The sequence below is a fragment of the Rhinolophus sinicus genome, linkage group LG05, assembly GCF_036562045.2.
Source record: "Rhinolophus sinicus isolate RSC01 linkage group LG05, ASM3656204v1, whole genome shotgun sequence".
In the NCBI taxonomy this organism is placed as follows: Eukaryota; Metazoa; Chordata; class Mammalia; order Chiroptera; family Rhinolophidae; genus Rhinolophus; species Rhinolophus sinicus.
In genome coordinates this window covers 52,636,519-52,651,833 of record NC_133755.1, presented here as the reverse complement: position 1 = coordinate 52,651,833, position 15,315 = coordinate 52,636,519, and the positions used below count along the sequence as shown (strand labels likewise).

General features: G+C 38.5%; 1 protein-coding gene across 4 annotated transcripts in view; it reads right to left on the bottom strand.

Moving 5' to 3' along the window:
• ALMS1 (ALMS1 centrosome and basal body associated protein) overlaps nt 1–15,092 on the bottom strand; it is a 143,069-nt gene extending 127,977 nt beyond the window's left edge. For all 4 annotated transcript variants that reach the window (XM_074332174.1, XM_074332176.1, XM_019712865.2 and 1 more), the window contains exon 1: nt 14,713–15,092. In XM_074332174.1, coding sequence (XP_074188275.1) covers nt 14,713–15,054 — 342 coding nt within the window. In that variant the 5' untranslated portion in view covers nt 15,055–15,092. The remainder of the gene's footprint in view (nt 1–14,712) is intronic.
• Nucleotides 15,093–15,315: the final 223 nt, after the last annotated feature.

Here is a 15,315-nt window from a genome sequence, read left to right as displayed (position 1 = left end):
GACTTTTAATCATATTTGCCAGCACAGTCTTTAACATTTTCAGCCATATATAGGCATAATAATATTAGTTAATCAGCATTTTTCCTTCATAAAAATTTTTATTCGTTATTTAAACTTAAAAAAAAAAAACAGTTCACCCATTTCTCCCACCCTCTAGAATCATCAATCCATTCTCTGCATCTAGGGCTTAGTTTTTGTTGTTCTTGTTCTTTTAGATTCCACAAAAAGAGAGATTATACAGTATTTGTCTTTCCCTGTCCCACTTATTTCACTTAGCAGAATGCCCTCAAGGTCTATCCATGTTGTCCCTAATAGCAAGGTTTTATTTTTTTTATGGACAAATAATATTCCATTGTATGCATATACAATGTTCTTCATCCATCGATGAACACTTAGGCTGTTTGCGTATCTTGGCTACTGTAAACAATACTGCAGTGAACATGGGGGTGCATATTATATTTTTGAGTATTTTCATTTTCTTTGAATAACTACCCAGAGAGGAATTGCTAGCTTATATTATAGCTCTATTTTAAATTTTTTGAGGAACTTCCATACTGTTTTCCATAGTAACTGTATCAATTTACATTCCCACCAACAGTGCACAAGGCTTTCCTTTTTCTCCACATCCTTACCAACACTTGTTATTTTTTTGTCTTTTTGGTAACAGTTATTCTAACAGGTGTGAGATGCTATCTCAAGGTTTTGGGTTGCATTTCCCTAATTAATGATGTTGCGCATCTCTTCATGTACTTGTTGGCCATCTACATGTTTTCTTCGGAAAAATGTCTATTCAGGTCTTCTACCCATTTTTTAAGTGGATTGTTTGTTTTTTGCTATTGAGTTATATGAGCTATTTATATATATTTTTTGCCTATTAACCACTTTTCAGATGTATGACTTGCAAATATTTTCTCATTGGTTTCCTTTGCTGTACAGAAAGTTTCTAGTTTAATGTAGTCCCACTTGTTTATTTTTGGTTTTGTTGCTTTTGCTTTTGGTGTCAGATTCAAAAATCATAGCCAAGGCCTATGTAAAAGGCCTTACTGTCTATGCTTTCTTCTATGAGTTATATGGTTTCAGGTCTTACCTTCAAGTCTTCAAGCCATTTTGAGTTAATTTTTATATATAGTGTAAGACAGTGGTCCAATTTCCCCACCACCATTTATTGAAGAGACTGTCCTTTCCCCATTGTATATGCTAGGCTACTTTGTTGTAAATTAATTGGCCATATATGCATGGTTTTATTTCTGGGCTCTCTGCTCTGTTCCATTGATCAATGGAGTTTGTTTTTATGGCAGCACCATACTGGTTTAATTACTACAGCTTTGTAACATAGCTTGATATTAGGGAGTGTGATGCTTCTAGCCTTGTTCTTTCTCAAGACTGCTTTTGCTATTCAGGGTTTTTTGTGGTTCCATGCATATTTACGGATTTCTTTTGTTCATTTCTCTGAAAAATGCCATTGGAATTGCGATAGGGATTGCACTCAATCTGTAGCTTGGAGTAGTATGGACACTTCAACAATATTAATTCTTCGAATCCATGAGCACAGAATATCTTTCCATCTCTTTGCATCTTCTTCAACTTTTTCATCAATGTTTTACAGCTTTCAGTATACAGATCTTCCACCTACCGTGTTTCCCTGAAAATAAGACCTAGCCAGACCATCAGTTCTAATGCGTCTTTTGGAGCAAAAATTAATATAAGACCTGGTCTTATTTTAATATAAGACCGGGTATAATATATGATATGATATATGATATGATATGATATGATATGATATGATATGATATGATGTAATATAATACTGGGTATAATATCATATAATATATAATACTAGGTATAATATAATATAATACCGGGTGTTATATAATGTAAGACCCAGTCTTATATTAATTTTTGCTCCAAAACATGCATTAGAGCGGATGGTTCGGCTAGGTCTTATTTTCAGGGAAACATGGTAGAGTACACAGGATTTTTAGTGTAGGGACACTATTCTGTAGGATACTATAATAGGAGCTATATGTCATTACACATTTGTCAAAACCCATAGGATGTACAAAGAGCAAACCCTAATGTAAACTATGGTCTGTGATTAACAAAAATGTATCAATATTAGCTTACAAATTACAGCAAATGTACCTCACTATTGCAAGATGTTAATAACAAAGAAAATAGGGGAGGGGAAAGTGCTATATGGGAATTTTGTACTTTCTGCTCAATGTTCCTGTAAACATAAAATTACTCCCAAAAAAGTCTGTTAAAAAAAAGATGGTCATCATGACAGAAGACCAACGAAATATAAGATCTGAACACCACTATAAACAAACTAGATCTAAAGACATTACAGAATACTCCACCCTAGAGGAGCAGAATGCACATTCTTCTCAACATCTCAAGCACAAATGTAACATTCTCCAGGACAGACCAGATGTTAGGCCATAAAACAAACCTCAAAAAATTTACGTAACTGAAATCATAGAAAGTATATTCTTCAGCCAAAATGGAATGAAATTAGAAATCATCAACAGAGGGAAATTTAGGAAATTCACAAAAATGTGGAATCAAGCAACACACTCCTAAATAACTCCTAATGGATCAAAAACGTAATCACAAAAAGAATTTTCAAATACTTTGAGATGATAAAATACTACATACCAAAACATATGGGATGCAGCTAAAGCAGTGCTCAGAGGAAAATTTATATCTGTAAACACATATATCACAAATAGAACAAAGATGTAGATCAATAGCCCTACACTTGCACCTTAAACTAGAAAAGAGAAAATTAAACCCAAAGAAAGCAGAAGGAAGGAAATAAGACTAAAATAAATGAAACAGAGAATAGTGAAAATCAATGAAACTAAAAGTTGGGTCTTTGAAAAATATCACCAAAATTAAAAAACCTTTAGCTAGACTCACCAAGAAACAGAGTATTCAAATTACTAAAATCAGAAATTAAAGAGGGAACTTGACTATAGATCTAATTATGATGGTGCAGCTTACAATTTTTTTACTTTACAATGATAGAAAGTTATATACAGTCAGCAGAAACCATACTTCAAATTTTGAATTTTGATCTTTTCCTGGACAAGCGATATACAGTAAGATACTCTCTCGTGATACTGGACAGCAGCAGCAAGCCTCAGTTCCCAGTCAGCCATGAGATCACGAGGGTAAATAACTGATACTCTACAGAATACTATGTTGCCAGCATTTTTTGGATATTGTTTTGTTTTCATATCCCATCAAGCCTACAAAATGCCCATCTGGGTCTCCTATTTCTGGTGAGACAGAGGAAAGCAATTACAGGTGCTCTTCGATTTATGCTGGGGCTACATCCCAATAATGTAAGTGTTCTGAGTACATTTAAGGCTACACTAAGCTACGGTGTTCAGTAAGTTAGATGTATTAAATGCATTTTCAACTTACAATATATTCAACTTGCAATGGTTTTATTGGAACTTACCTGCATCATAAGTCAAGAAGCATCTGTACTACGAAAAAGTGTATATTTAAAAATTTGATAACTTAGAGGAAATGGACAAACACCTAGAAAATAACAAATTAGTGAAACTGACTCAAGAAGGAATAGACAAGAAAGTTCCAGTCAAGATGGCAGAGTAAAGGCTGTGCTTACCTTCTCTGACAACCACATCAAAATTACAACTGAACTACAATACAACCATCACTGAGAATCACATGAAATCTTGCTGAATGGAAGTCCTACAACTAAGGACATACAGAAGAAGCTACCTTGAGACTGGCAGGAGAGGAAGAGACACAGAGCAGGCTCATCCCCCACCTGCATGTGACCATTAAAAATTGGGAGAGATATTGTGGCTGTGGAGGTCTACTCTGAAGGAGCAAGGGGTCCCAGCCCAGGATTCCAGTGCCAGGGAGAGAAGTTCTGATAATTTCTGGTTGTGAAAACAAGCGGAGATTCTGGCTGATTGAGACAAAGGGCGGCTGGAGTCCCAACAGCTCCTCTTAAAGGCACAAACGCACATACTTAACAATGGAATCACTGGCTCTGAGCGCCAGTGCTGGTACAGCAGTTAGAGAGGCAACAGGGACATCCGGGGGTAGGGGGGAACTGAGTTGTCTGGCTTCAGGACAAGGGCTGGAAGGGTAGCTTTCTCCTGGACAGAGGAGCTGGCGGAGGCCATTGTTGCTTTGTTGAGCCCTCCCCGTTCCTGCGTGCTGACACAGGCAGCTGCCATATCTCAGTCTCCATCAAGTTGGCTGACACAATTCCTTTGCCATGCCCTGGTGATTCTGAGACCCCACCCCACCCAACTTTCAGGCACACCCGAGCTGCTTCCAGTGGCTTTTTCCTACAAACCGCCTGCTTTGGCTCATGCTGCAGACTTTCCTAGGGTCTCTCAAAGGTTCATGGAACCCAGACAAGCAGCATCAGGCATGATCATGTCCCATACCTCTGATACAGCAGCCCTAAGGCTGGCACTAGTGCCAGCCGGCTGTTGTTCGCAGGTTGTCCTCGAAGCACTTCCAAGCACAGTGCAGGCGGCGGCCATCTGCATATTGCTCTGTGGCTCCTGCCATGTGCACCTGGGTGGGGCACGGGCTGCGGCTGAATCTGAACTGAAGGGGGTACCTCACAGGTGGCCCTGGGGCTGGCACACCCAGTGGCCAGCTTCAAAACAAGCTGGATTATCACCCAACTGCCTCCAAGGACGACACACCCAAGGGGCAGACTGGGCAGGCACCAGAGCCCTGCTGAGGCAGATCCTGTTCTGTAGGATCAGCCCCTGCACCACAACTCCTCCACTGTAGTCACAGCCAGTCTTCACAACCAATGAGCATGAGGGTCAATCCCTCCCACTGTCATGCAAACAGCAACTAAGACTCGACTACAAGAGGAAGGTACAGTCAACCCACACAAGGAACACACCTGGAGTCTGCAGCTCAGGTGACTGTTGAGACTGTGCCACTGGGCCCCACAGCACACCTACAACATAAGGCCACTCTATTAAGACTGGGAGACATAGCAGCCTTACCTAATATATAGAAACAAACACAGGGAGGCAGCCAAAATGGGGAGACAAAGAAACATGTCATAATAAAAGAACTGAACAAAGTTCGAGAAAAAGAACTAAACAAAATGGAGACAGGCAATCTACCCAACATATGGTTCCAAATACTGGTTATAAGGATGCTCAGTGAGCTCAGGGAGAACTTCAAAAAAGAGCTAGGAAACATAAAAATGGAGATAGAAAACAAAAAAAGAACCCGTCATAAGTAAATAATACAATAACAGAAATGAAGAATACATTATGGGGAATCAACAGTAGATTCGATGAAGCAAAGGACTGAATCAGCAATTTAGAAGATAAGTTAGCAGAAAACTCCCAATCAGAATAGCAAAAAGAATCCAAAAAAAATGAGAATTTAAGGAGCCTCTGGGACAACATCAATCTTACCAACATTTGCATCATAGGGGTACCAGAAGAAGAGAGAGCGCAAGGAATTGAAAAACTATCTGAAGAAATAATGATGGAGAACTTGCTTAACCTGGTGAAGGAAGTAGATAGACAAGCCCAGGAAGCACAGAGAGTCCCAAACAAGATGAACTCAAAGACGCCAACACCAAGACACATCATAATTAAAACGTCAAAAGTTAAAGACAAAGAGAGAATATTAAAAGCATTAAGAGAAAAGCAGTTACCTACAAGGGAGCTCCCATAAGACTGTCAGCTGATTTCTCAACAGAAACTTTGCAGGCCAGAAGGGAGTGGCAGGAAATATTCAAAGTGATGAAAAGCAAGGACCTAAAACCAATATTACTCTACCCAGGAAATCTATCATTTAGAGTTAAAGGAAAGATTAAGAGCTTCCCAGACAAGAAAATGCATCACCACCAAACCAGTATTACAAGGAATCTTAGACGGACTTCTCTAAGATGAAAAAAACAATCAAAACTATAAATAATAAAATGGCAATAACTACATATCTATTAACAATTACTTTCAATGTAAATGGAGTAAATGGTTGAATTGATAAGAAAACAAGACCCTTATATATGTTGCCTTCAAAAGACTCACCTCAGCTCGAAACACACACACAAAGACTGAAAGTAAAGGGATGGAAAAAGATATTTCATCCAAATGGAAACAAACAAACCAAAAGTGGGGTAGCAATACTTAAATCAGACAAAATAGACTTTAAAACAAGAGACAAAGGACCTAGTAATCCCACTTCTGGGTATTTATCCAAAGAAACCCAAAATGCTACTTCAAGGGAATGTGCTCATCCATATGTTCATTGCAGCATTATTTACAACAGTCAAGATATAAAGGCAACCTGGATGCCTTTGAATGGCTGAATGGATAAAAAGGTGGTACATATATACAATGAAATATTACTCAACCGTAAAAAGAAGAACAAAATCTTGCCATCTGAGACAACATGGATGGACCTAGAGGGTATTGTCCTTAATGTAGTAAGTCAGACAGCCAAAGACAACTGTCATATGATTTCACTTATAAGTGGAATCTAAAGAACACAATAAACAAACAAATGAAACAGAAACAAACTCATAGATACAGAGAATATTTTGATGGTTGCCAGATGGTAGGGGGATTGCGGGTGGGTGAAAAAGGGGAAGGGATTATGAGGTACAAATTGGTTGTTACACAGTAGTCATGGAGATATAGGTTTTAACAAGGAATATAGTCAGTAATATTGTAATAACTACGCATGGTGTCAGATGGGTACTAGATCTAACTGGGTAATAGATAGGAGGAAGGTTTGAGGAACGATGAAAAACATGAAGGGATTAAGAAATATAAATCAGTAATTATAAAATAGTCATGGGGATATAAAGTAAAGCACAGGGAATAAAATAAATAATATGATAGTAACTACCGTGTTCCCCGAAAATAAGACCTAGCCAGACCATCAGCTCTAATGCATCTTTTGGAGCAAAAATTAATATAAGACCAGGTATTATACTATATCATATTATATGAGATCCAGTATTATGTTATGTTATGTCATGTTATATTATACCCAGTCTTATATTATAGTCAAATAAAACCGGGTCATATATTAATTTTTGCTCCAAAAGATGCATTAGAGCTAATGGTCCAGCTAGGTCTTATTTTGGGGGAAACACGGTATGCATAGTGCCAGGTGGGTATTAGTTAGGGGGATCCCTGAATAAATTATACAAATGTCTAACCACTATGCTGTACACCTGAAATTAACATAAAATAATAATGAATGACAACTGCAATTTAAAATTTTTGAAAGGGAGGAAGATAAAGGGGAATAAGAGGTTCAAAGTACCATGTATAAAACAAGTAAGTCCTGGGGATGTAATATATAGCATAGGAAATACAGTCAATAATATTGTGATTGAGTGGTATGGTGTCAGATGGTTGTTGGACTTATAATGGTGATCACTTCCTTAGCACAGGGAATATAACCAATAATATGGTAATAATTATGTATAGTGCCAGGTGGGTACTGTTGAATAACTATGATGTACACCTGCAACTAAAAAGAAGGAATAGATGACCTGAGTAGAGCCATAGCAAGAAAAGAATATGAATTAATAATTAAAATACTTCCCAAAAAGAAAAACCCAAAACCATATGGTGAAATCTATCAGTCAAAGAATTGTTAGTGCCAAGATCTTCCCAAAACAGAAGGAACACTTGCAACTCACTTTATGAGGCCAGTATTACCCTGATAACTAAACCAGACAAAAAGACACAAGAAACTACAGACCCAATATCTTGGGAATATAGATGCAGAAGTTAAAAAAAAGAAAGGACACTAGCAAATTGGTGTATTAATGTTCCAGCAACATATAAAATATTCATACACCATAATGAAGTAAATTATTCCCAGAATGCATATTGGCTTAACAATCCAATATCAATTAATGTAATACACCAATTAATAGAATAATTTGACAAAATTAATATCCCTTTCATGGTAAAACACTCAAGAAACTAGGATAGAAGAAAACTATATCAATCTGACAAGGGCATCTATGAAAAACCCACAACTAACACCATACTTTTGGTGAAAGACTGGATGCTTTTTCCCTAAGATCAGGAATAAGACGAGGATATCCACTCTTACCACTTCTGTTCAACATTATACTGGAGGTACTATCCAGGAAAATTAGGGGAGAAAAAAATAAATAAAAGGCATTCAGATTGGAAAAGAAGAATAAAAGTATATGTACTTGCATGTGACATGGTCTTCTTTTTTAAAAAAATCTTAGCACATCCACTAAAAAATCTCTTAGAACTCATAACAAGTTTAGCAAAGTTGCAGAATACAAGATAAATATACAAAAAAATCACCTGTCTTTTTATACACTTGCAATGAATAATCCAAAAATGGGGGGTGGGGGGGTTCCATTTACAATGACACTAAAAAGAATCAAAAAATATTTAGAATTTAAGAAAAGTTAAAACTTATACTCTGAAAACTACAAAACATTATTGAACAGATTTACGGAAGATCTAAAGAAATAAAAAGATACCCCATGATCATGGATCAGAAGACCTAACATTGTTAACATGGCAGTACTTCCAAATTGATCTATAAATTCAATGTAATTCACACCAAAATACCAGCTGACTTCTTTGTAGAAATTGAAAAGCTGATCCTAAAATTCATATAGAATTACAAGGAACCCAGAAGAGCTAAAAAATCTTGAAAAAAAAGAATAAGGCTGGAGGACTCACACATCTTCATTTCAAAACTTACTACAAAGCAACGGTATTCAAAAAAGTGTGGCATAGCATAAAGTTGGACATATAAAATAATGGAATAGAATTAAGAACCCAGAAATAAACCCATACATCTATGATCAACTGATTTTCAACAAGGATGCTGAGACTTATCAATTAGGAAAGAACAGCCTCTTCAGCAAACAGTGCTGAGACAACTAGGCAGTCACATGCAAAAGAATGAAGTTGAACCCTTTCCTCACACTACATACAAAAATTAACTCAAAATTGATCAAAGACCTCAATGTAATAAAAAAACTATAAAACTTTCAAGAAAAAACACAGGGTAAACAACTTCACTTTTGGCAATGGGTTCTAAGATATGGTACCAAAAGTATGAACAAAAGAAAAAGACGATAAATAAGACTTCACATTCTTGAACATTATCAAGGATGTGAAACAACAACCCACAGACTGAGAGAAAATATTGCAAATCATCTACCTTATAAGGGAATCTGAAGGTTCACATTGTGGAGAATATGAGAAATATATAAAGAATTTGTACAACTCAATAGTAAATAGACAAATGACCCAGTTAAAAATGGGCAAAGGATCTGAATGGACATTTTGCCAAAGAAGATATACAAATAGCCAATATGTACATGAAGAAACACTCAATATCATGAGCCATCAGGGAAACGCAAATCAAAATCACGAGATACCACTTCACACCCACTAGGATGGCTATAATCAAAAAGTCAGATAATAAGTGCTGGAGAGGATGTGGAGAAACTGGAACTTTTATATATTGCTGGTGGGTTGTCAAATGGTGCAGGCACTTTGAAAATCAGTCTAGCAGTTCCTCAAAAGGTTAGAGTTACCGTGTATCCCAGCAATTCCACTCCTAAATATACAGCCAAAAGAAATGAAAACATGTCCATACAAAAACTTGTACACAAATGTTTACAGCAGCATTGTTCATAATACCCAAAAGGGAAAGAAGGAAAAAGTCCATCAACTGATGAATGGACAAACAAACTGTAGTATATCCATGCCATGGACTGTTATCCAGCCATAAAAAGGAATGATGTACTGATGCATGCTAAATACATGGATGTTTCCCGAAAACATTATACAAAGTAAAAAAAGCCAGTCACAAAGGACTACATAATATATGACTCCATTTATATTAAGTACCCAGAATAGGTAAGTCTACAGAGAAAGATTAATGATTACTTAAAGGAATGGAAGATAGGTGACTGATAGCTGAAGTGTACAGGGTTTCTTTTTGAGGTGATAAACATATTCAAAATTGACTGTGGTAATGGCTGCACATAACTATGAATATACTGAAAACTAGTGAATTGTGCACTTTTAAAAAATTTTTGTAAGAGTTTATTTGAGCCAAACTGATAACAATGGCCAGAAAGCAAAATCTCAAATGCTTTTGAATTGTGCACTTTAAAGTAAGGGTAAATTGTATGGTATATGAATAATGTCTCAATAAAGCTGTTAAAAATGTTTTAAATAAGACAATTAAGAATTTAGTACATTAAGTAAATCAAAATAAATCTAGGGAAATAGTAAAGGATGAAAACTGAATTAATGAATTATGTTATAAAAAGAAATAGAACTAAACTTAAATCCAAGAGCTGTTGCCTTGAATGAAACAAGTAAAATAAATAAACCCCTCGCTAGTCAGATCAAGAGAAAAATAAAACACAATTACATAAAAATAGGAATGAGAAATGGAAATGACCACAGATGCAGTTGAAAAAATAAACAATACTATATAGCACTCTACTATAATTAACTAGAAAACCTTGCTGAAATGATTTTCTAGAAAAATCATAAATTACCAAAATTACTCAAGAAAAGTGAATCTATATAGACTATAACCCTGAAAGGAATACTGACTCAAAGTAGTTTCACTCATGATTATTTTTCAAACATGCAAGAAAAATTCATGTATTACTTAAACTGTTTTATTAGAAAAATAAAAATCCTCCCAATACTGATGAGGCAAAAAAGGGTTAATAAAAGTGAGCCCAAAAAGGGACTGCCCAGGCCTGAAACCCCTCCCCAGGAACTGCCCAGGCTCATCCCTACAGATCAATGGAGCTGTCCAAACATCCCTAAAAAGGGGAGTTAAGACCCAACTGGAATTAGCTGGTTTCTAACACATGTGCAAACTGCTGGAGCCTGGCTGCTATCTCAACTCTGGCCCAAAATAAAATAAACATTAAGGCCTGCCCCCCACCTCCCTGGGTTTTTCTGTATGCATTATGGGTAAGAGCAAGTGCAGAAAGAAACTAGTTATATAACCTGCACATATCAATCAAATGATCTCAGAGGGATGTCACATCTCCTGCTGTAAGAAAATTTACCTACCAATTTCTATATAAGAAAAAGCTAGCCTAGATTATAAAGGGCAGGAGTCTTCCTTAGATCCTGCCACTAGCTTCTTTCCTCCTGACTTTAATAAAACCTCTCCTTGTTTTCTCACTTTTCTGAGTCTGGTGAATTCTTTCACTCTGCGAATGACCAGGGGTAGCAAAGGACAATACAAATACCTTGCATGAAAATGGCGTAATACTGATGTCAAATCTGACAAAAACAGGTCAAGGAAACAATTTATTTTAAAACTTAAAATGGGTATCACTTATAAAATACCTGCAAATAAAATCCCGCAGTTCCTGAAGAGAATTACATACTACGACTAACAGTTTTTAGCCAAGGAGCAAAGAAAGGATTAATATTAAAAATAAAATACATATTAAGAGGTGAAAAAAGATTAAGAATTGTGCAGTGTAGATAAATTTGGAGATGGGGAGCTGGAAAGTGAAGGGATTCAGGTGCGTGTTCTCTCCTTCTACGAAATGATAACCTGCTGATGGGAGGATGTTGAACACTGGATGAGCGCTACCGGCCTACCTAGCTAAGAGGGAAGAAGTAAAAAGAAGCGAGAAAACGTAAAAAGATTTCCAAGCACTGTTGATGACCCACCCAGTTAGAAGTTGAAGACCAAGAATTGCTAGAGATAGCTATACACGGAACTGAATCATTTTCCCTAGCACAGCTCAGAAATTTAGGTTTAGGAATTACAAGGAGAGGTCTTTGAAATGATCCATGTTGAACGGTCTGCAGGACCAGCAAAAGACCAACACAACAAGGGCTTCAAAGACGTGGTTGTAAGGCTGATCACATTTCATTCTGAATTTAAACAGTTCCATGCCTTAGCAGGAGTACAAACTTAATCACTACCTTATACATCACCACTACATCTTTATATGTAGTAAGAGATGCATGAGAGAGCGAATCAAATATTACAATTTTGTCATTTAACTTGAGACTAAATAAATAAATTAGTGTTTCCTATTATTTGGTCTCATCTTTTTAATACACTGCATTAAATACTACACAACAAACTCATCTTCAAAAAATGTTATAGTTCATAAATTTCTAGCAAGAAACATTAGTTTCTCCTTTAAACATTTTCCAACTTAATGCCAATAAGTTTTAATATGTCAATGAACTAAAAGAAAAATTATCTTAATACTCTTCATATTATCTTAAAACTACCTTTAATACATCTATAACTTCATATATTCTCTAAGGTAAGTAAGAGAATATCTTTGATTTCTCTTAAAACACACACACATTCTGGGCTCTAAGAAGCAAGATTTTCTATTACACATAGATAAAGCGCTGTTAAACAGGACAATAACTTTTCCACATTGGCTGTAATAAGAGTTCAAGTGGTTTAATTAAAACATTCCTCCTTAGGCTTGAAGATATAAATTTAAGCATTAATAGTTATTCAAACAAGAAGTCATAGAACAAAATAAAAGGAGACCTTGTCCACAAGTGTGGCTTTAATTACAGTCTATATGTAGGTAACTTACAACTTTAAATCTCCAGCCTAGACCTTTCCTCTGATCTCCAAAACCAAAACCACAACCTTAACAACCATGCCAACCAATCCTATCATCTAACCCCCTGACCACCTCCCACACCATAAACCTAGCCATATCTTCATATTCAGCACAACCATTCTTCCAATAACCTAACAACTGGACCCCTTCTTGCCCTCATGTTCCACATCTAATCCATTATTACTGTAATAATAAAGTTAGTGTATAAGTGTGATGATGTTACCTCTTAAATCTCTCTGAATCAGTCTACTTTTTTCTATATCCACCACCACTTCCCTCTTCCCAAATACCTGGCAATACTGCAATGGCCTCCTAATTAGCATCCCTGACCTTATTGTTACTCCCCACTCCACCTTGCTGTCAAAGCTGTTTTCCACTCTGCTACAAAGTGACCTTTCAAAAATACAAATTTATCATATACCACCCTCTGTTGAAAACCTTTTCAATGACTTCCCAAATCCTCCAAATCCTTGGCATAGCACACAAAGCCTTGAAGTCTCTGTTCAACCCACACTGGCCTTTCATTCCTTAATAATGCCATGCTCTCTCTAACCAACAGTACCTTTCCATGTGCTTTCCCTCAACTAAGACGGCTCTCTCCCTTCCCTTTGCCCAGTTAACCTTAATCTGTCTTCCGATCTCAGCTCTATTATAACTTCCTAGGAAAGCTTTCTCCAGCTTCACTGACAAAGTCACATTTCTTACTGTATGTTTTCAAAGCATGTTAACATGTATCAGTTTTACTTTTATTTATGGCACCATCTACATATTGTCTGCCTGCCTCTCTAGATTGTGAACACTAGAAAGGCAGAGATAAAAAAACGTTTTTCACCAAGGTTCCTTAGCATCCAGCACAATGCATGGGCCATGGCGAATGCTCAATAATATATGCTCAATGAATTAAGGGATATTTACCAGGCAAAACAACTATTGTTCTTTAATGATCAACAGTCCATAGCATCACTGACCAAGAGAACTTTCTGTGATGATGGAACTCTTCTATATCTGCATTGTCCAATAGGGTGGCCACTAGTCAAGTGTGGCTACTGAGCACTTGAAAAGTGGTTAGTACAACACAGGCACTGAATTTTTAATTTTACTTATTTTTAACTAAGTAAGATGTAAAGAGTCATATGTGGCTAGTGACTATTGTATTGAACAGCATAGATCTATACAGTCTTTTTTCTGTCTTTTCAATTGTACTTTTGTTGTCTCACTCTGCAGTTTATATCTTGTCTAAGGGGCAGTCCTAGACAACAAACCCTACGCTTCTTTTTGTCCCCACAATGTAGAATAGAAACTTAATAAATGTCTGAGGACTTGATATCCGAATTGTATGGCAAATCTATCTTTCCTCCCTGAAAAGCAACCGGTTAAATGCAATTATTTTCAAAATGATCTTTAAGAGCCAATCATTAAAAAGGCTTTTTCTCCACTGCGCATTACCTTGTACTTCCTAGTTTTCCAGACTACTTGGAGCTACGGCATAAGCCTCTCCTGCATTTCTAAGCCCCTCCTACCGGCTGGGAACCCCTTTATTGCTACAAGCGAGGGTCCAGAGAAGAACAATCTTCGAGGAGCCTTTTGAGACTAACTACTCGTGCAGTATACTTAATCCACCCAACTCCCTGCGGGGAGTCCTGCACTCAGGCATTAAACTAATCTCCTAATTGTCTTCCCAACAAGATAGTCCCCGGGTAACCACTCTCTCCATCTCTCCAAGCGGACTCCGCCTTTTTCCCCTCCTTCGCGACACGATAGACCCCACCTCCTCCCCAAAGCGGTTTTTAACTACACAGGCAGGGAATACTGGCTTGTCTGAACACCTGGTGTAATTCTAAAGGCCCAGGATCCCCGAGGGGGTGAAACAAGAGGTCGTTGCCCGGAAGAACTGGGAGATTGGAGTCATCAGCCAGAACCTGGATAAGAGTTGAGATGGTCCTTACAAGCCTTTAAGCGCATTTATAGTATCGGTCAGGCATCGTGACAGGCGGAGAGCAGGAGGCAGCCCAGGCAGTCACCCTGCCCGACGGCGTGCCACACCGCTCCCCGCCCAGGCTCACCTTCTCCAGGCCGGTCCGCTCGCCCTCGAAGTAGCGGTACTGCGCGAACGAGGGCAGAGGCAAAGGCCTGCCGGGGTGTGCCTGCAGCCAGGCCTCGGCCTCCTCGTCCTCCTCGTCGTCTGTACTCTCCCGGGGCTGGCTCTCGTAGTTTAAGTCCGCGTCCAGGTCCCGACCCTCCTCGTCCTCCACGTCCTCCACCATCACCACCTCATCCTCGTCCAAGCTCTCCGCCTCCTCTGGCACCTCGGCCTCCTCCGTCTCCTCTGCCACCTCCTCCGTCACCTCCGCCCCCTCCGCCTCCTCCTCGAGCTCGCCGGGCCACGGCAGGTCCTCAGGCTCCATATTGATGTCTCGCTCCGGGAGGCTGAGGAGGAGGAGGAGAGAGGAGGGGGGGCGGGAGGGGCGGGGAAGAAAGCTGACTGGCGGTTGCGGCCACGCGCAGGCGCAAAGACGGCCCGCCTCGCGCCGCGCGGACGGGGCGGGGCAGGGAGTGAGCGCGCGTGTTGCTAAGGACGCCCGCGCGGGCGGACGGGAAGGCCCGAGGTAGGGGAGTGGCGACAGGCGACGCTGCCGCATTGTCACCGTCACTGGCTAGAAGCTTGA